The 21,469-nt window shown below is 34.7% G+C and overlaps 4 protein-coding genes across 5 annotated transcripts; 3 read left to right on the top strand and 1 right to left on the bottom strand.

The window, feature by feature from the left end:
• The first annotated feature begins 2,408 nt into the window (after positions 1–2,408).
• Positions 2,409–3,028, top strand: LOC130654900 (uncharacterized). Its single transcript, XM_057457551.1, has 2 exons — positions 2,409–2,534; positions 2,649–3,028. Exons 1-2 carry the CDS (start codon positions 2,510–2,512, stop codon positions 3,026–3,028), a joined length of 405 nt encoding a protein of 134 aa, XP_057313534.1. The 5' UTR covers positions 2,409–2,509.
• A 333-nt stretch (positions 3,029–3,361) lies between these two features.
• Positions 3,362–9,150, top strand: LOC130654898 (palmitoyltransferase ZDHHC20-A-like). 2 transcript variants are annotated; one of them, XM_057457550.1, is made up of 11 exons: positions 3,362–3,508; positions 5,989–6,015; positions 6,272–6,366; positions 6,478–6,519; positions 6,818–6,887; positions 7,032–7,101; positions 7,210–7,363; positions 7,439–7,571; positions 7,682–7,808; positions 8,316–8,392; positions 8,700–8,842. In XM_057457550.1, the coding sequence occupies exons 1-10, from the start codon at positions 3,376–3,378 to the stop codon at positions 8,371–8,373; spliced, it is 909 nt and encodes a 302-aa protein (XP_057313533.1). In that variant the 5' UTR covers positions 3,362–3,375; the 3' UTR covers positions 8,374–8,392; positions 8,700–8,842. The 2 variants fall into 2 exon arrangements, with proteins under 2 accessions (XP_057313533.1, XP_057313532.1); XM_057457549.1 differs by lacking the exon at positions 8,316–8,392 and having other exon boundaries at positions 8,700–9,150.
• Positions 9,151–16,284: 7,134 nt separating this feature from the next.
• LOC130655740 (ubiquitin-fold modifier 1) lies at positions 16,285–18,130 on the bottom strand. The gene is made up of 6 exons (XM_057458528.1): positions 17,978–18,130; positions 16,962–17,018; positions 16,750–16,807; positions 16,590–16,629; positions 16,474–16,506; positions 16,285–16,399 (listed from the first exon to the last, which is right to left on the bottom strand). Coding segments are annotated over exons 1-6 (258 nt in total). The 5' UTR covers positions 17,980–18,130; the 3' UTR covers positions 16,285–16,331.
• On the top strand, positions 18,112–21,444 carry LOC130655739 (uncharacterized protein F44E2.8-like). Its single transcript, XM_057458527.1, has 2 exons — positions 18,112–18,360; positions 20,973–21,444. Exons 1-2 carry the CDS (start codon positions 18,235–18,237, stop codon positions 21,330–21,332), a joined length of 486 nt encoding a protein of 161 aa, XP_057314510.1. The 5' UTR covers positions 18,112–18,234; the 3' UTR covers positions 21,333–21,444.
• Positions 21,445–21,469: the final 25 nt, after the last annotated feature.

Below are 21,469 nucleotides of genomic sequence, written 5' to 3'. Positions count from 1 at the left end.
AATAAAATTTTTTAGGAATAAACAAGTCAAACCTTTACGGAAGCAAAATTTTTTTTTCGGAGCTTTTTTATTACGGAGTGTATATTCGTACGCACTTTATTATAGTGCGTACGTATATGTTCATCCGCTATTCGTACGTAAAGTGCGTATTAATAGTGCGTAGCGCTATTCGTACGTAATATATGACATATTTACGCGGGAAAAAAAGAAAACATAACACACGCACGTGGAAAATATTTTTCTTTTCAAAACTGTTTTCGCAAACATGAAGATAGGTTCAAGATTTTATTCTTTAAAAGATTTAAACGAAGCTATAGAAAAGTATCAGAAAGAAAAATTTATAGCTTTGTATATTCGCGATTCTAAAAAGATTTCATTGGTTAAAGGTGATGATTCTAACCGTGAAAAAAGAAAAAAACGCGTTCCCAATAAAGATTTGATATACCAAAAAATTGTATACCACTGCAGTAAAGGTGGAAAGAAATTCAAAACAACTTCAACTGGCGCTCGTCCACATCAGAGGTAAATTGATTTACTGTGACACTACTACACATTTGTGAAAACTTACTTAGATGATATATACTTATTGTATACGTGGATTTTAATCTCATTTTCTTTTTCAGCACTTTCCAGCAAGGTTGTGAGATGTTTATAAAAATTTGCTTATCAAAAGACGGACAGCATCTTTTTGTAAAAGAAATTAACGAAGATCACTGTCATGTTATCAACGAGGTAAAAATTAAAATTTACATTCGAAATACTTTCCTTTTTTCTTTTCTTATTTCTTATCTTTTCTCATTGAGTATTTTATTTTGTTTCAATCGCTGAAAGTTGATCAAAAGATCAATTAAACATAGCACACAATAATAACATTATGCGCACCTGATTAATTATTCAAAAAATGTATAAGTTATCAATCATAGTTAAAACAACCTCATACTCATTCTCTTTTTCACAGAAAAGTTACCAGTACTTGCCACAGGCAAGGAAATTGGACCAAGATACAGTCGTGGAAGTGAAATCTTTATTGAAATTAAATTGCAATAAAAAGTTATTACAAAACCATGTTGAAACAAAAACTGGTCAAAAATGTACGTTACATGATTTGTCAAATCACAATACGAAAATGCTTAAAAAATCGCCACGCAATGACCTGAAAAGTTTGGTTCAAAAACTGGAAGCCGACGAGGGTAAGCTGTTTCTAACAGTTCTTTGATAGCGTCTTTTATCATAAATGAATATTTTTTTCAGTAGGTGAAGAACAACTTCAGTCCCAGGACCCCTTACCATTGATAGAGATACGCATATTTATTTTTCTCTAGAATCGACAGTGGAGATACTTACTGATGAAAATAATACTTTATTTGGAATTTTCTACCAGCATCTGCATATGAAACGTAAGTGCAGTCTATTTATAGTATTATTCATGCTTTAAATTTTTTTCTTCTCATTATAACTACATGCTTTTATAGAATCTTTTGCAGCTTATCCTGATTTGTTGATGGTGGATGCCACACATAAGATGAACAACCTGAAAATGCCTCTCTACCTCCTCGTTGTGGAAGATGGTAATGGCGAAAGTGAATTGGCTGCTCTGTTCCTCGTTATTACAGAAAGCGAAGAAACTATAAGAAGGATGACGATGATTGGAACGAGAGAGAGAAAAGAAGATTAAGGAGATGGATAATGTCATCATGAACATCGATCGAGACACATTATCAGATATATACAAAAATCAATGCATTGGACAACATTTGTCAAAAACTGGCGACACATTTGGCGACACATCGACAACATTTGTCGAAAACTGGCGACACAAAGTCCTTTTCAACATGAAGAGAGAAGAATCGGAAATTGGACGGAGACATCTAAGTCAATATTTTGATTGCGGGGCACTCAACGACGATCAAATTGAAACGTTGTGCTATCTTACAGCGAACGATGTCAACATTCCTCAATGTTCTCTTGATTATCGTACGAAGGTTCTCCTGCCAGAATGCTTTGTTCAAGTATACATGAATGTGTTTGGGTGTGGTCGACAAGAGTCAGAGCTGTATTTGGATGAAGGAGGGATAACTGATTACGTTAAGGTTTTTAAGTTGAAAGCGAAAAGCGTCGAAGCAAAGAAGAATATGGAAAATTTCTCCTTGCATAAAGATGGACAAGAGGTGGATAGTAGGGAAAAGAAATCTGTAAAGCTTGAAAATTTGAAAAAAGGTAATTTATATGATTTCATGTTTGAAGTTAGAAGAGAAAGTATAGAAAACTTTTTTATTGCGAAAATACATAGTAACTGCTCCATGCAAATCGGAAAAGTTGCTCACAAATACTATGATTCACGCAAATTTATACCCGTTTTTCGTTGTTTAATGTTTTTTTAGTTGTTACTGTGGCAGACATAAAGCTACCAACGCAATCAAGAAAACGTGGCAAACCAAGTGGTGACTCAACGTGTACGATTGGACTTCCCAAATTCAAAAAGTCTGCTGGTCCAATTCCTTTCGTTCGAATGCACCCGAAAGAAAAGGAAAGAGGTAATTTTAAATCTAAACATACTTGCTATATGTTTTGTGATGTTATAAAATAAGTTTAAAACGAGGACTTCTTTTTTCCTTGTTTTAATTCTTTTAATGCCCATTTTTTCAAAGAGATGCTGTCGTGGTTCACTTCGCAAAAGAATGCTGACCTGGCTATCCAAGAAGAATGCCTGATTAGCCATGCCATGGTACAAGAGAAAGAAGTTCAGCATCCTGGAATCGGTGATGATTTCAATTTCAATCTCATCAAAAGGTACTTCTCGCCATCGGGATGGAAAGCTGCGAGTTGCGCAATCAACACTTTTTCAAAAAACAAATCATCGCGCTATTCTTGCAACGGCTGTTTCAAGACGTTTGATGTTAAAGAAGAAACATCAATACAGTGTGACAGATGTCTGCATTGGTACCATATATCGTGTGTGCTTTTAAAGAAAGCAAAACAAAACATTGGTTTTGCCGTTACTGCAGAGGAAGCCATCAAATCAATGTAAAAAATTGTAAATTGTAGAATGTAAAACTTATTTGACAATGACATATACCATTCAATCAGCTTCGCGTTCTTTATGTTTATCTTGACTGTTCCCACCTCGTGTCGTTGCGTACGCACTTTAACAATTGTAAATATCGTATCATATATTACGTACGAATAGCGCTACGCACTATTAATACGCACTTTACGTACGAATAGCGGATGAACATATACGTACGCACTATAATAAAGTGCGTACGAATATACACTCCGTTTTTATTAGAGCGGAGCTTGGACTGTTGGATTGGATTGAACATAATGAATTTAAAATAGGAAGTCAAACGTTTTCAAATGAATCAGTGAGCTAATATGACGAGAAGTAATAACAAAGCATCAAAAGTTCTCGCTTGTATATATAAACCGCTTGGTTGGTTTCCAGTAGTGATTATAAATGCAATAGCAGTTTGGTCATATTTCGCTTACGTTATTATTTTATGTGTTGGTAAGATTTCTCCATTCATTTCTAAAAGCTGTAACACCTGCTATACAGCTATACTAGCATAATTAGTGTCATCAAACTGGCTGTTGTGCCCCTTCCCCCCCTTATATCCCCTTCTTGGTAATAAAACTAGCTGCTAGCTATTATGGTGTATAAAACTGTAAAAGATCTAGCTAGCTGGGTAAATAAATTCAGCTTTTTTTTTAACAGCCTGTGGAGAAAATATATTTAACAGCCTTAGGCCTTGACGATTTAGGAGATTATATCCTATTTAGGAGGTTATTTTTCTTTCTTTACGATTATCTGGAAATCCATGTCTAAGTTGCGCCATTTTTTTTCAGAGTTTGGTTGCTTGTTCATGTTGAAAATGTCCAGCAAAAATTTAGCTTTTTTCAAAAAAAAAAGAATCTGTAACACCGCAAATGTGTTCTTAAACCAAAACAAACTAAACGCTATATATTCCGACTGCAAATACTAAAGAAATATATATTTGGGCCAGGTTTTATAGAAAGTTTTGAACCATTGGTGTTAAAAGGGCTTTATTAATGGCACGAAGAGTTTATCAGACAAACTGCCTAAATGGGAAGGTGTCACATGTGGGACATGAACTCCATTGTTTTTGACATGCAAAAATAGATCATTTTAGAGATATAATAAAGAGATATAATAAAAACGAAAGTTTTGACGCTACTGAAAGCACATATAACATTGCATATAGGTCAGGGATCAAAATAAGAAATTTAACCTTCGTCGGTCATATATATTTACTTCACAAATATAATGAGCAAGTGTGGCAAGTGAGATAAAGCAGCCGGGGGTCTGGGGGCACTGTGGGGCGAAGCCCCAAAAGTTTTCGTTAATATGCTACCTGGGACTCCTAGAAATGCGCTAAATTCATCTCTTGGTGTTAACCCAACTAATTTTTAACTTAAGAAACCTGTGTTTTTTGATTAAATTGCACAAATCAAAGTATCTATTGTTTCTCTTTATAATATAATTTAACCCCTTTAAAATTTAATTTATTTTAAAAGTCTTTTGAAAGGCAGGTGCGTAATCAATAGTATAAGGGAGCATGTTATATATCCATACAATTCAGTTCACTGATTGATAACGCATGGTGGAGAAAAACTAATAAACTAATAAAAGTGATATACTGAAGGTAACAATTCGCATGATTTACAATCATGGAAAATATTTTAATAGTAACAATAAATTTCGAAAAATGGTGGAGATTGATCGAGTATGGAACGAACTCGCACTCCAAAGAAAGTGTTTGTTGGGTGTGCTTCACTTTATTTTATTCCTAGAAACCTAAAAATTATAAATTAAAAGGAATAACAATTAGTTGTCACTAATAAATATACCCACATGACAGATAATTAGTGACCGATCATCAGGTGGTACTGTAGTGGTGGTATAAGGTTGACCAGTATATAAAGGAATAGAGGAAAGTTTCGAAAGTGGAAATCAGGTGGTAGTAAGAATATTTATTTAGAAACTAAGCGTCTTGCTCGTACAGCAGTGTTTAAGGCAAAATCAGAAGCAGAGAGAAACAGATTTGCAAATGTTTTAAGAAGGAAGACCAGTGCAATGAGGTGTTCAAGTTAGTTTGGATGAGTCAGTGGTTGCTTAACACTAAGTTTGTTTGAGATGAGGTTAATTTGCTTGATGATGATGTTGTAGAAGGGCCAGTTGTGCAGATCAAGACAGAGCGGGTAGTGAAGGCTATTAGGAAAATGAAGATTGGCAAGGCTGCAGGAGTATCAGACGTTGCTGTAGAGATAGTAAAAGTGTTTAGATATACTTGAGTTGTGCTTATTACAAGCCTTGCTAATCAGATTATAAAGGATAATGTTATCCAGAGTTGCTGACAGTTGAGTGTAATAGTGAATTATTTAAGGGCAAGGGTAATGCATTAGAAATAGTTAACTGTAGAGGGTTAGAGTTGGTTAATCAAGTAATAAAAGTTATTGAAAGAATAATTTATAAGTTCTTAGAGAAATAATTGATATATATAAGATACAATTTGGTTTTATTCCAAGGTGTGGCACTACAGATGCAATACTTTCACTTAGACAGCTTCAGAAAAAGTATTTAGGAAAAAGAAAGAATCTCTATTTTGCCTTTGTAGATTTAAACAAAGCTTTTGATGCTACGTAAAGTTATGTGGTAGGCTATGAGAAAATTTTTTGTTATTGTTTTTCCTATTTGTGGTACTGTGAAACAGATTTTTTTAAATAGTCTTTCTTGTTTATTTTTAAAATCACAACACTTGTAATCACTACACCAGTTGTGAGGGTTTGTGGACTGCGTTAAATGTATGTAAAACAGGCCAAACAGTGGTACAAAAAATTTAAATTAGGCATATTATAATTCATCTATATAATATATTTAATGTGATTTGCATATTTGGGACTAGTTTACCACAATAAAATTAACTTCTTGTAAATTTATATGTTATGACTCTTCTGATTCTTTTATAGATAATGTTACTGATCCATGGGAAAAGGGTAAAGCAAATTTTTTTAATCTAATTATCAGTTATTAAATAAAATTAACTCTATGTAAGAATTCCTTCTTTTAGCCTGTTTATGCCTAAGCAAATACATGCACTTGTTTACACTTCCTAGAATGGCCAAAATACCAACAATTCTGATTAACTGATATAGTGTTTTTTCCATTTCAAGTAATGTTTGCTTTGCCTTCTTTGTTTACCAGTTAAAAATTTTTTAAGGCCTGTTAAACAACAATTGATTTTTGTTGTAGGTATCTATTTGGCTTTTTACCACCCTTTCTTTCTCATGTTTATGGTGTGCTATTGGCAGGCTATAATGTCATCTCCAGGATATACACCTAGTCAGGTATGTAAAGCAGTTCTAAAACTTATAGGTTTGTATAGATTAATATTGACAATATTATGAGTTGGAGAGTTTCATCTGCTATTATAATGTACTGCTTTTGTTTTCATCTAGTTCTATTTATCATCTGAAGATGCAGAAAAATATGAAAATGCAGTAAGTTTACTACCCTGAATATGTTCTATAAAAAATAACAGGACTTTTTATAACTGTCTTGTTGCAGACATGTTAAGAAAGAGAACAAATGAATAAATGCAACAGACTGGTTCTTTTTAGAAGGGATGTGCAGAATGATTGCTCAGACAAAATGCCAAACTTTAGGGGCAAAAAGATATTAACTTTTAAAGTTTATCGCTAAACTGCTAATCTAAACATTTTCCTTTTTGCATTTTAATATCCAACCAAGTGGATAAAAACCAAAAATAATAAGCGTAAAATGTGCATATATTTATAGGAAAATCCACAAGAAGTTATTACCGAGCTAGCAAAAGAGTTACCCATTGTAACCTTATCTGTTAATAAAAGTAAGTTGATAAACTTGTGAATTAACTTTGCTATGTTTTTATAAGCAAGTTGCTAGGGGCTGGGGAGATTAAAGTTAAAAATTAAGTTTTTAAGACTGCCTTCTTTGACAATCTATTTTATATTTGACAATCTTTTTTTTTTAGCAATACGGTTTTGTGAACCATGCTATTTAATAAAACCTGACCGCAGTCATCATTGTTCCATGTGTCAGAGGTAAAGAGATTTGTGCTGAATTTTTTCTTGATATTGTCATTTGAACTTTACCAAAACTCTCATTGCAAATCGTCAACAGTAGATCAACCTTCAAACTTTATGTTTTAGGTGTGTTTTAAAGATGGACCATCACTGCCCATGGATAAATAATTGTGTTGGCTGGGGAAACTATAAATACTTCATTCTATTTTTATCCTACTCGATAACTTATACGATGTATGTGGCATTAACCTCGCTAAAATATTTTATTAAATTCTGGTCGGTAAGTGGTGTTACGTTTTTTCGATATGATGTAAATTTTGTCGAGCGTTAAACCTCTCCACTTTCTATCTTGTAGGGTAACAGCGTGAAGGCGAATAGTAACTTGCATGTGTTATTTCTTTTTTTCGTTTCGACCATGTTTTCGATTAGTTTATGGTCCCTCTTTGGTTTTCATATATACCTAACCCTGTCGAATAAAACAACTCTAGGTGAGTTTTGCATTTTAGTCTTTTTTGGATTAATAGTCTTCTTTAGCATGTCTGCTTAACATGCTTTTTCGTTTTGAATCAATTTTTTTTTTTTTTTTTTTACGTTTTAGAATCGTTTCGTGCACCAATATTTCAACATGGGCCTGATAAAAAAGGTTTCTATCTTGGACGAATGAACAATTTTAAGCAAGTCTTTGGGAACAAAAAATGGAAATGGTTCTTGCCTATATTCAGCACGTAAGTATTTAGTCGTTATCATGTGACCACTGGCGTAACCACGAAATTATAGAGAAGATTAACATAGATAAACAATTTTTTAATCACTTTTTATAATTAAATGCGATACTGTAAATTATTAAAGGATGACTCACATATCGAAAGTATACGATAAACGTTAGTTCAACGTTAGGGGGAGAGAGTGTGAAATTTCATGCCGTAACGCATTGATTTTTTAGAGTATTGAAGTGTTTTTTTGTCTTCGCGCCCCACAGGAGTGCTTGCGATTTTAGGGATCCATGATACTCAAATGGTACATTTTTTGAATTTGACGTTTAGAGCAGGTTGGGTGTTGTAAATCTAAAGATCGGTTCGTACACTTTTGATTTATGAGTTATCCCTAATTGAAATAAAAGAATTGAAAAAGGGAAATCTGGAAGAAATTGTTAGAGGTGTCTTGTCATCCCTTTGTTTTTATAGCCTTCGAATACATTCACCTCTAGCAATTATCTCCCATTTTTCTTTTAGTCCGGGCGATGGCTTTGGTTTCCCGGTTCGCTCCTCAACAACACAAAATTCTGTTTAGTTTTTTCATATCTGCAAAGGTGAGAAATTTTGAAAATCTATCGTCCTAATAAACTGAAATAAATGTTTCGCACGTGTTGATATACCTGAGGCGACAGTTCCAAAGTTCTTTGCAAAATTAATGGTGTGGAAACTAAAGCGCCTAGCAACCCTGAAAAATTGCCATCTGCGATGGAGTGTAATCTAATTTTTAATCTCGACTCTGTTTTGCGTAAATCAACAGTTAAGGGACCGTGGAAATTTCATTGAGTTATGTTTAGGGAACTGTTTTTCTATAGATTTTTCAACAGTCGATATTGCAACGTAAAAATGTTGAGCATGTTATAGGTTGGGTAATGGTTATTCATACCGCACGTCATTCCGAAAACACAACGAAACAACTGGATTGTTAATACATAATGATTATGATGATGATGATGACAGTCAACTGATGTCAAGTGAGCGTGACGTTCTGTTAAACTATGAAGAACCCACTGCTATATACACAGGCGCTCATTTTGTAAACAGTGCAGATATTAAACTGAACGGTTATTTAGGGAAAGGTCGTTCCTTAAGTGATGATGATGATGAAGAAGAGGATGTAGCGTTTGATGCATCAGAGTTGCACAGAACTCGTCATGTTTCTTTAGATATGCAGGACCTTATAAGCTCAGGTGATGAAAAAGCAGGTTGAAAAAAATTAATTCGGTAGCACTATATATATTTTAATATTCCTTTTGTATGTTTTTTTGGTTTGATATTTTTGTATACGCATCGTGTTTTTTATTTGTTAATTTTATTTGTGTACGTTAAGGGGATTAATAATTTTCGCGAAAATTATTGGGGAATGTCATTCTTCGCTCTTTTTGTTTTGTTTTGAAAAAACGATAAACACTGATTTTTTCCTTCTGATTTACCTAGAATTATATATATGTGAATTTCAACTTCAACAGTCTTTTCTCTTTGAATACGAAACTGTAAATTTTAACTTCTTTTCATTGCTCGGGACTGTTTTATTGGTGCAGTGCATGTTTTCCAATTACGCTGATTTAGAGTAAATATTGTAATTCTGTATTTCAACTACTAAATAATTATATTAGATATTCAATATCAAGTATTTGGATGTTATTTTTCTTTAACCTTTATTTTAATATCATATTAGCTCGAAATAACAAACTTATGGGGTCTGCCCGCACAAATTTACCTTTACTAGTTAAATACTACTAGTTTATTACATCTCACAAATTTTTGAAAAAAATTGGATCGTATTAGTTTAATACTTTCAAAAAATTTATTTTTTATTTCCTTAAATCAAAATAGAACAGATTCGAGACGAAAAAATACAATGAACTTGCTAATTCTCGATCTAACAAGCTCAATCCATGTTTTGAAATTTCGTAGACCAACGTTTCTCGTGAACAAAAGCGGCGAACACAAGAGAATTCTTTAATTTTTCCTAAATTAAATTTGATTCCTTAAATTTGATCATCAATCAAGACCATCCGTTAAACTTTTACGTCGGTCTTCATGTTTTCCGTGGAAAAATAAATTAACATATAAATATATTCAATAAATTCCTGAAATGAAGTGAAATTTAGAGTCGAATAAATAAATCTACGCCAAAATTATCAGGTATATTAATTGTTGTAAGATAGTGCTCAAAAAATGTAACAGTTTGTTCAACTTAACTGTTATAATAGGTATTTTTTTAATAACTCTGCAGGACATTTGTCAACCTCGATCCCAAGGTCTGTAGCATTTTTTGATATGAATAATATGAACAAAAAAGGTTACAGGCCCTGGGGTCGAGGTTTGGACACAAAAAATGTGTTTTTCTGATAAATATTTCTCAAATTTGCGCTTAAATCTTGAAATAAAAACAAATTCGAGTTTAGAAAGTTTCTGAAAACTCGAAGTAAAAGATTTGACATTTTAATATTGCCATTTTTACATAATTTCATAATGTCGGGTATTTATTCGTAGCACGTTTTACTTCAGTATTTCGAAAAGCTTAAAAATTATTTCGGAGCTATGATAAAAACCTAAGACATTCATTGTTATATTGGTCGTTTGATTGTCGCTACACTATTAAAACATTTTGCTGCCTACACAACTCATTTCACTTTTGTTTAAAAGGTTTACCTTGTAACGGTCAGTACGGCCTCGTTGGTTTGTTTTGTGCCAAGTGTACGTTGCTGGGGATTACTACATCATTTTCATTATATCGTCCAACATTTGATAGTAGTAATTCGTGTGCCCAGTTAGCTTTGACAAGTGAAGTGCACAACGTAGAAGGAAATAATACGAATCCTTGTCTTCAGACCGCCGGCGTCGATGTCAAAAAGACAAGAACCCCTTGGGACGAGGTTAAGAAATATGTGATTTGTCATCGCACCTTTACTATTTTTACTAAAAAGACAAGTGTATTGATAACACTTTATGGCACGGTCTATTAGCCCAGGGGTTGGTCCACGACGGAAGATAAAAAAAATTCTCTCGTGAATTTTGGAGGTGCTATGTACCCTAGTTTTCATTGCTCCCCATTGGGTGCAGCGCCTAAAAAAGATGGTTCCATCCGAGTAATTTTAGACCTCTCATCACCACAAGGATTCTCGGTTAACGGTGGCATTTCTAAGGACTCTTATTCAGTTACATATTCATCATTTGACGATGCCATTGATATGGTACGTGAACTTGGCCAAGACTGCTTTCTAGCCCAACTGGATATCAAACATGCCTTCCGGTTATGCCCAGTTCACCCGGATGACTGGTACCTCCTTGGTTACAAATGGCAAGGAATATATTTTTTAATGTTGTTCTTCCCTTCGGTGGACGGTCGTCACCGTTTACTTTTAATCACTTTGCGGACCTAATTCACTGGATTCTTCAGTACCTTGCTGCCATTCGGCAGCTACTTCATTATCTAGATGACTTAATTACAGGTAATTCATCACAAGCCGCCTGCCAAAATATCATCAATTTAATTCAGCAGGTTTTTAACTGCCTTTAGCCCCGGAAAAAATTGTTGGTCCATCCCGCGTCCTGACCTATTTAGGCATTGAAATTGATACCACTGAATTCGTTATACGTTTACCTCAGGACAAATTTGATGCTATTTTATCCTTGCTAAGAGTGTGGAAAGGAAAGAAAAAATGCACAAAAAAGTAGCTACTATCACTCATAGGATTGTTGTCTTTTGCATGCAAAGTTGTCAAATGTGGTCGCATTTTTCTGCGCAGGTTAATTGACCCTTCTACTACTCTAAGTAGCCTTTACGATCACATCTCCGTTACATCGGAATCCCGCAAGGACACAAGGAGTGGTGGCTGAATTTTTTACCCAGTTGGAACGTAGTGGCGGTCATCCAAACATCATTCCTCACATCAGAAAGTTTAAACATGTTTACAGATGCTTCCATGAGTGGTTTAGGCGGTTTTTACAATGGGGAATGGTTTTCCATCCCTTTTTACAAACCAACAATTACAGCATTACCTTTCTTGCGGTTGTTATAGCGGTACATTCGTGGGGTGAGAAGTGGTCTGATACACATGTTATCATTTTTGCAGACAACGAGGCCATTGTCCGCATATGGAGTACTGGTTCGTGCAAATGTGAGCACATCATGAAACTTGTTCGCTTGTTGTTTTATTTTACGGCAAATCACATTATAAATTTGCTGATGCGCCACATTTGTGGCACTTCTAATATTTATGCAGACCTACTTTCGCGTTTACAGGTCGCAAAGTTCAAAGAGCAGTGCCCATACGCCGAAGAGCTTCCTACTCCTATCCCCTCGTCAATCTCTGAATGCTTAGTGTGACAATGAATTACCTCTTCGATGCTGCTTTATCGCCAAACACCCGACTTACCTACCGTTCTGGACTCTCATCCTACAGAATGTTTTGCCACCACGCCTCTATCCGAATGTTTCCGCTCATTGAATCCCACCTTCAGCTCTATGTCACTTTTATGTCGGGTCAAATATGCTACTATTAAGGTGTACTTGTGCGGGATACAGTACCAAAGTCTAATCTGTGGATTTTCCGTAAAGATATCTGACATGGGAAAATTGTACTACGTAATGAGGGGTATTCGGCGAACTGAGAATGTTGTAAGGCGCCAGAGACTGCCAATCACGCCCACCCACCTACACGAAATGCTAAGATTTATCAACAATTCATGTTTTTCCTTTTGTTTGCCTTCTTTGGTCTGTTAAGAGTTTCGGAATATGTTTGCCCTTCTAAAACCAATTTTGATCGCAATATTCACTTTTCCCCATCCGAGTTTAGCTTCTCACCTTGCAACAATACTCTTTATATGACTATCAAAAATTCTAAAACAGATCCCTTTAGGAAAACATTTCAAATTAGGTTTGGGAGGATTAGGGGTGATTTGTGTCCTGTCAGGGCTTTCTCGCAATTTCTTGTGTACCGAGGTACTCATCAGGGTCCTTGGTTTGTTCTCTCCAACGGCGAATTTGTTACTAGGAAGTTAGTTTCTGCCTTTGTGAAGGTTGGTGTAAATGGGCCCGATCTCAATACGCATGGCTTTGGGGTTGGTGGGGCCTCTGCCGCAGCATCTTGCGGTATTCCAGACTCTGCCATTAAGATCTTAGGCCGGTGGTCCAGCGACTGTTATCGTCGATATATCCATCTTCCCAATAAAGTGTTAACACAGTGGTGTTCTAAAATGGCCGACCTCAGTGGCGTGCGTAAGTTGTGGGACATTCGATCCATTTAAATTTACAGAGTGATCTTTGTTATTTATTGTATTATAATTGCTAGACTAGGTCCTGTGGTTACATACACAATTCGTGTCGTCATATAGATTTTATATATGTCAAGTATTATGACTTTGTGTTTATTTTGGCTATAGACTGTTATTTGCTTTTTATAGCTATTGTACAGTTTTACGTGTATCTAGGCTCCTTTGTATGTATGTATGTTGTTGACGCATATAAGCCGGTACTCTTAATGACTGACTTTTTCCTTCAATACCCACACTAATTTGGGGAAATTTGGGGATGTCGGGCTTCCTACGTCAGCCATATAACATTTGGACAGATGCGTGTGTGAGGCTTGTGTATCTTATTATTACTTGATATTATTATTACTTATTATCATTACGGTGAGGCACACCCTTTTATGAATCCTGATATTATTATTATGTGGTAACACACGCTGGGCAAATACTGGACCAGCTTGTGCATTCCACCTTTAGCTCATGATTATTGATAACACATGTTTATTGGATGCAGAAGACACCATATGTGATTATCGGTTTATAGTGAAGTGCAGTGTACCTTCATGATTAAAGTGGAAGAGAAACAATGTCCTTCATGCATGAGAATAAATTATTAAATAAGTATATAATTAATAAACTAAATAATTAATCATTAATTACAAGTGACAAGTAAATGTATTATTAGTTGTGAAATGTACCTCGTGAATAGAGGATATGAGTATGTAATTCATGCATGAAGAGATCTGGTTCATGCCTTGGAAACCGTTCACAATATTATGATCCAAGAGGACATAAACTTGTGAGGGGCAACCAAAACGTGCATACTCTTAGGAAATTACCCTCTTTGCCTTGGGCAAGCATTTTGGTGTGATTACCTTGTTATGATTACTAGCAGCATGCGTTATCTGTTCTGCCTTACTTAATTATTTTCTTACCCGGCATCCCCATCCATTCCCCAAATTTACAAATTGTGTTCCATGCGTATGATGTTGTATACCAATAATGTGCCATAATACAATATTCTCGATTAATAAGTGTGTTTTTACTGAGTAACCAAGACAATTAAATGGAGCTAAATGAATATTTAGCTCATGTTAATTGTGGTGACTTCAGTATACCTTCTAGCTGTTTTTATAATGATGGATACCACTCTGGCTCTGACCTAGTACTGTACCTCAAGTAAGGTTAAGAATAAGGCACTTCTGATTCAGTTAATAGGTAGCCATGTTGGATTATATTTGCTTAGAGCATTGTCTCAGTTGCCCCAGGTCAACATGCATCTGTTTTGCCTCGCTTAATAATACAAGTCAATAAATACATGACACATGGGTCAGTCCAATTTAGCCATAAAGAACTGAGGTTGTTGGAGATTAAAGCTCCTCAGATTTGAAGCTCCCACCCACCCACCCATTATCATCTGTGGCAATGTCTCCAATTTTACTTGAACTAACTATGTTTATTTTCTTTTATGTGCTGCCAAACCGGATGACACTTGCCGAATATACTTGCCTCTGACCACTGGCACTTCTTTTCACGCACTGGTCCAGCACTGCAAGCATACGATCAAGCTTTTGGATTGGCTCACATCACCCAGTCGTCGATGGGTGGTCATGCGATCACTGATCACTGTGGCTGCACTGTTGCTCTAGCCGCACGGTTTCCTTGTACAAGCATTTGGCTACGAGAGTTGTGAAGGTTTTTGTCCAGCGGTGGGAGCAACGGTTCATCCAATTTCCACTTGCGCTTTTACTGATGGGGATGTCGGGCTTCCTACGTCAGCCATATAACATTTGGACAGATGCGTGTGTGAGGCTTGTGTATCTTATTATTACTTGATATTATTATCACTTATTATCATTACGGTGAGGCACACCCTTTTATGAATCCTGATATTATTATAATGTGGTAACACACGCTGGGTCAATACTAGACCAGCTTGTGCATTCCATCTTTAGCTCATGATTATTGATAACACATGTTTATTCGGTGCAGAAGCCACCATATGTGATTATCGGTTTATAGTGAAGTGCAGTGTACCTTCATGATTGAAGTGGAAGAGAAACAATATCCTTCATGCATGAGAATAAATTATTAAATAAGTATATAATTAATAAACTAAATAATTAATCATTAATTACAAGTGATAGGTAAATGTATAATTAGTTGTGAAATGTACCTCGTGAATAGAGGATATGAGTATGTAATTCATAGTTATCTTGGGCATCTACTAGTAGTTTCTCTAATTTTCAGTTCGCTTCAGGCGAATAATTATTGAAATAAACTAGCGTTTGAACTTGCGCTTATGTTACAGAGGCTGATCATCATTTTTTTAAATGCAAACAAATGTTTTTTGAGATTTTTATGAATAATAATATTAGGGAAGTGATACCAAGACTTATTTTAGAGAATAGACTTTCCTGAAATTTTCGTACAGAGCATTTGCGGAAAATTTGCGAAAAATGAATTTAAGGTATCTGTACAACATAAATCGAAATTGTTTTGGGGCTAACTAGGTCGAAATATTTATGTAGAAACTATTAACAATATCTGACTGACAGAGGTTGATAAGAGTATGAAAAAGTGGTATTATATGTCGAATTTCCTACTTGCATTACAAAAAGTCTACATTCGACATTTTTCTGCTGAAGTAAGCAGAAAAAAATGCAATCATTTGAGAGAAATAAGAAAGCTGTATGTTTTGTATTTTACGATTTACCATGTTAGAAAAAAACCCAAAATTTTGCTCAGTCAGCACATATTTTAAGCAAGTATCTATGGATTATCTTTTCATTGTCTAAAACATACACAAAAAGGAGCAAATAACTTTAAGAAACCATAACAGAAAAGTTTAGTCTGGTTTAGCACTGTTCACACCAGAGCGAATACTGGGACAGCTTTGTGCCAGGTTTACATGACTATATGCCACGTTGTCCAATGGCACCAGACTCTTTTTTATTATTTTTGCATTTATTTTTTCAATAATTAAAAACAAAGGACTGAAAACTTTTCTAGCAGTAGATGTCTTATTTATTACCCAACACACTAGATGTAGGCAACCAAGCGCATGGTTTGGGAATTCAAATATTTCATTAAAGTTGATTTAGAAGATAAATGCAGTATTTACGCCGATTGATTTAAAATTTTGCTTCTTCTGAGTTACAACTGGTAGATAAAGAAAAAACTAAAACAATTTGTCAAAATAAATAAATATATTCTAATTTAAAATTGACATTAATTTTAAGAAGACCCAACCCTATCACGAGGTATTAATCGTAATTCTTGTCCGTGCTTTAAAAATACATTTCCTAAACACAGAAAAATAAAGCAACGTCACGAAGAGGACCCAGGTTTAGTAACTTACTGGCAAAAAGAAACCTACCTGCACTCTGCGAAGGGTTGATCCCAATCCCATCTAAAGATAAAAAAAATTGAATAAAAACTCTTGCATAGGTTGGTCGTTTCAAGCAGTGGCTTACCAATACGCTAATTTCTTACCGTTAGTGATAATCGCACTAGTTGCTGGAGGTACTTTAAACTAAACAAAAGATATCAAGCATGCAAATAAATGCACAGAAGTGTAAAACATTTTTAAAAGATACAAACACTCCTCAGCCTTGGCTGCAGATATTAGATGGTTATAAATACAAAATATTACCTCTTCTGCTGCAAATTTTAAAACGGCTGTAAAAGGAGTATTTTCTGGAACACTAAGACTAAAAGTAAAAAAGAGAATTTTCAGTAGCAAACTTTCATTATTGTTCAATGCTAAGTTCCTCGTGAACAAATAATACAACTTATTGTGTGAAATGCTAAGGGTAACTCTACACATGTGAATATATAATTATCAAACATAAAAAAAGGACCTACACTTTAAATGGAAGCTTGGGATCTGAAGTTAGCGTAATTTTAAATGTAACCTTTGACCTAATAAAAGAAAGGAAAGGTTAGGATTGCAAGAAATCACAGTTTGCATGATGAAATTAATGGAAAGGATATAGGTTGTTAAATTAACAAAAAAAAACTAAAAAAGGTACCTGCCATACTGCTTTATTACCCAACACAAACTATTTCAATCTTCTGAATATAATTAGAATAACAAGTATACATAGATGTAAAATTTATTACATCTATATATGCATTGAAGATGTTTTAACCAAAAAGCTTATGGTATTTTAAAACTTGTTTTTATATCTTACTTTTTTCTATTTAACAATTCATATTAGATTCTTGCGTTTACATTTAAGATGTCGAAATTTTTGTTTTCCCGTGGTTTATAATGCATATCAAAATTCTTCGATTGAATGGTCTAATTTTGGCAGCGCAAGAAGCAATCAACTTTTTGAAGATGCTTAAACCAAGACATACTCAAAGGAGAGCTCTAAATTATTCAAATTAGAATGTTAAATGTTTATACAAGGTAGGTTTGTATTCGAAAAAAGTTTTCTTCATTTTGTAAAAGGGTGGCTAAACAGAAGTAAATTTTGATACATATATACGTATAGTGAGACATGGCGGAAGACACAAAAAACTTGTTTTTGAGTGCCCAAAAGATAGAACTTTATGAAATCACAAAAATCAATGCAGTTCAGCAGGATAGCAGGTTTTTAATTTTATAAAACCCTAGCTTGGGTCCAAATTTAGACAAAAAAGTGTGAAAATAAAAACAGAATTATGCCATGTTGTTGTATGTTATCTAGCTAAGAATTTCTTCATTACAAAACATCATCATATTTATTAGTTTTGTCTGTTTCACCCATTACATCCCCACAAGACCAGAGTTTCCTTTATTTCAAAATCTTAGAAAACTTTGAAAATACTTTTTTACTGCCAAACAGCGTGCAAATTCAGGTAATCATGGCATTATTAGAAAACTAAAATCTTACATTGTGTGTTTGCTCGGCCTAAAGTTCCACCACGGGGTTAGAAGAACTTGTCAATAGATTTTTCGGTCAGTTTTGTCGTGTAATTTTTGAAAGGAACTATTCCGGCTACCATTTTGCAGCTGTTATAAACGCTGACACAACACAATTTTGTAAACAAAAAAGATGGCGGCTGCATTGCGCCATCCTAGGAAACGTAATGAAAAGTGAATTTTGGTTAAAAGAAAACGAAAAAGCATCGTGAACAAGTTTTGTTGAAAATGGAGTCAAAGAAAGTTGTCTTGTTTTACGGCAGTGATGATATATACAGTCAATTCTATCCATGTTCTTTCACCGTGGACGGAGTTCGATACAACTGTTGTGAACAATATATGATGCATCAAAAGGCGGTTAAGTAAAGCTAGCCGTACCTAACAGCCGCACCTTAGCCGTACCTTAGCCGTACTTAAGAAAATTCGTAATTAGCAGCTCTGTGTAAGACCACTTGCTTCTAAATGCCGATAAAAATGATGCAAAATGGAGCACTCCATCGTCGAGCCCCAGTAACCCCCAGGGAATCCTCAATGATGAAATACCGATAATAATATATCTTACATGTATTATAATTTTTATAAAATGATTTTAATACAAATACAAAAGAGATTTTTAAAATTGAATGTATGAAAAACATTAGTAAAGTAAGATTGAACATTATTACGCTGCGGACAATATTAGAGCTAGCGCTAAAAGTGACTACAGCTGGCTAAATTTAAATACGGTTGCCAAAATAAGGTACGGCTAGATAATATTAAGGTACGGCTGGGTCTTATCATATAAGAAACAATTTCAAATGCTAAAAACGTTCAATAAAAACGAAATTATGTTAGGTACGGGTAGCCAAAATAAGGTACGGCTGGAAAATATTAAGGTACGGCTGGGTCCTATCATATAAGAAACAACTTCAAATGCTACAAATGTTCAATAAAAACGAAATTATGTTAGGTACGGCTAGTCAAAATAAGGTACGGCTGGACCATATTAAGGTACGGCGGCCCTATCATATAAGAAACAACTTCAAAAGCTAAAAACGTTCAATAAAAACAAAATTAAGTTAGGTACGGCTAACCAAAATAAGGTACGGCTGGACAATATTAAGGTACGGCTGGGACCTATCATATAAGAAACAACTTCAAATGCTAAAAACGTTCAATAAAAACGAAATTAAGTTAGGTACGGCTAGCTAAAATAAGGTACGGCTGGACCATATTAAGGTAAGGCTGGATTTTATTATATAAGAAACAACTTCAAATGCTAAAAAAAAATTAATATAAACGAAAAACAATAAGTACGTAGAAGAAGTAGAGTTTACTGGAAAGTAAAGTGCGGGCGAGGTTAAGAAAAAAATTGTATGCAATATGCTCTACTAGGTTGGCTCCACATTGTTTTCTGCACAGGAAAATAAAAAAATGCTACTTTGAAAGTGATGCGGTAAATCTTCTGTCTAACTGAGGTATAGACAGTGAATGTCTGAATAAGGAGTAGATATGGGTCTATACAATTTATTTTACTTTAAATAGATGTGCAGCCGTACTTTAATTTTGATCAATGGTAGCCGTACCTAACCTAATTTCGTTTTTATGGAACATTTGTAGCATTTGAAGATGTTTCTTATACGATAGGACCCAGCCGTACCTTAATATGGTCCAGCGTACCTTATTTTAGCTAGCCGTACCTAACCTAATTTCGTTTTTATGGAACATTTGTAGCATTTGAAGATATTTCTTATACGATAGGACCCAGCCGTACCTTAATATTTTCCAGCCGTACCTTATTTTAGCTAGCCGTACCTAACTTAATTTCGTTTTTATTGTACATATTTTAGCATTTGAAGATGTTTCTTATACGATAGGACCTAGCCGTACCTTAATATTTTCCAGCCGTACCTTATTTTAGCTAGCCGTACCTAACCTAATTTCGTTTTTATGGAACAATTTTAGCATTTGAAGATGTTTCTTATACGATAGGACCTAGCCGTACCTTAATATGGTCCAGCCGTACCTTATTTTAGCTAGCCGTACCTAACCTAACTTCGTTTTTATGGAACATTTGTAGCATTTGAAGATGTTTCTTATACGATAGGACCCAGACGTACCTTAATATTTTCCAGCCGTACCTTATTTTAGCTAGCCGTACCTAACCTAATTTCGTTTTTATGGAACAATTTTAGCATTTGAAGATGTTTCTTATACGATAGGACCTAGCCGTACCTTAATATGGTCCAGCCGTACCTTATTTTAGCTAGCCGTACTTAACTTAATTTCGTTTTTATGGAACATTTGTAGCATTTGAAGATGTTTCTTATACGAAAGGACCCAGCCGTACCTTAATATTTTCCAGCCGTACCTTATTTTAGCTAGCCGTACTTAACCTAATTTCGTTTTTATGGAACAATTTTAGCATTTGAAGATGTTTCTTATACGATAGGACCTAGCCGTACCTTAATATGGTCCAGCCGTACCTTATTTTAGCTAGCCGTACTTAACTTAATTTCGTTTTTATTGTACATATTTTAGCCTTTAAAGTTGTTTCTTATATGATAGGACCCAACCGTAAAATATATGTTGTCTTATAATTTTCATATTTTTCTTCTCTTTTCCTTACCTATCCCCTTTATTTTACTTTACTTGATAAGTCGCATTGAAGTTCACCGCTCGTACTAACCACCTTTTTATTGCCGGCCGTACTTAATTTGTCGATTTGGGAATCACCTTCCCGCGCTCTCCCCCGTTTGGTTTCTATAAGAGCAAGATGTTTCGTTAACATTTTTCGTATTTTGCGGGTTCATTGGCGATTGAGAAACAGAAATTCAGTGACACAACAAATTTACCACTACGATTAGCTCAGTTTTTTCCATTAAAATACATTACCTCACCTTAAAAAGAAAAGTGTAGTTACGTACGGCTAAGGTACGGCTTAGGTACGGCTGTTAGGTACGGCTAGCTTTACCTAAGCTCAAAAGGCTTTGTTGTTTAAAGACCAAGAAATGGCATCAAAAATAATGAAAGAAACGAATCCAAGAATAATAAAATCATATGGCAGGAAAGTTAAAAACTTTGATGATGAAGTATGGACTGAAAACTGTCGAGATGTGGTATATAAAGGAAATCTCGCTAAATTCAGTCAAAATGAAAATTTAAAAAGTAAACTTCTATTAACTGGTACAAAACTAATAGCTGAAGCTAGTCCGACTGATAGACGCTGGGGAATTGGTTTATCAAAATCCAATTCAAAGTCACACAAGCCAAAAGAGTGGCGTGGCAAAAACTGGTTAGGAGGGGCAATAATGAAGGTTCGGTCCGAACTGGTGGACACCAGCTGATAGCAAGGATATATTATCACCACAAACGATACTCCTGAAAATTGTAAATTTGTAATTGAAATTGTAAAAAATTTTTGTTATATATTTAAAATAAAAGTTCTGCAGACATGAAGATTTCTGGTTTTTATATAAGAGTC

Source organism: Hydractinia symbiolongicarpus, chromosome 8 (genome assembly GCF_029227915.1).
Source record: "Hydractinia symbiolongicarpus strain clone_291-10 chromosome 8, HSymV2.1, whole genome shotgun sequence".
Lineage (NCBI taxonomy): Eukaryota > Metazoa > Cnidaria > Hydrozoa > Anthoathecata > Hydractiniidae > Hydractinia > Hydractinia symbiolongicarpus.
Note: the sequence above shows the minus strand (reverse complement) of the source record. Positions and strands in the feature narration are given on the sequence as shown.

What these genes read in the sequence shown, in the direction of transcription:
- LOC130654900 (XM_057457551.1), top strand. Translation starts at nt 2,510, where the DNA reads ATGCACCCGAAAGAAAAGGAAAGAG. An exon ending in CCCGAAAGAAAAGGAAAGAG is followed by an intron (nt 2,535 to 2,648) that starts GTAATTTTAAAT and finishes ATTTTTTCAAAG; the next exon opens with AGATGCTGTCGTGGTTCACT.
- LOC130655740 (XM_057458528.1), bottom strand. An exon ending in CCCAAGCTTCCATTTAAAGT is followed by an intron (nt 16,808 to 16,961) that starts GTAGGTCCTTTT and finishes TTTTACTTTTAG; the next exon opens with TCTTAGTGTTCCAGAAAATA. An exon ending in TAGTGCGATTATCACTAACG is followed by an intron (nt 16,507 to 16,589) that starts GTAAGAAATTAG and finishes TTTTATCTTTAG; the next exon opens with ATGGGATTGGGATCAACCCT.
- LOC130655739 (XM_057458527.1), top strand. Translation starts at nt 18,235, where the DNA reads ATGGAGTCAAAGAAAGTTGTCTTGTTTTACGGCAGTGATGATATATAC. An exon ending in AATATATGATGCATCAAAAG is followed by an intron (nt 18,361 to 20,972) that starts GCGGTTAAGTAA and finishes TAAGCTCAAAAG; the next exon opens with GCTTTGTTGTTTAAAGACCA.
- LOC130654898 (XM_057457549.1), top strand. Translation starts at nt 3,376, where the DNA reads ATGACGAGAAGTAATAACAAAGCATCAAAAGTTCTCGCTTGTATATAT. An exon ending in ATTTTATTAAATTCTGGTCG is followed by an intron (nt 7,364 to 7,438) that starts GTAAGTGGTGTT and finishes TCTATCTTGTAG; the next exon opens with GGTAACAGCGTGAAGGCGAA. An exon ending in GTCGAATAAAACAACTCTAG is followed by an intron (nt 7,572 to 7,681) that starts GTGAGTTTTGCA and finishes TTTACGTTTTAG; the next exon opens with AATCGTTTCGTGCACCAATA.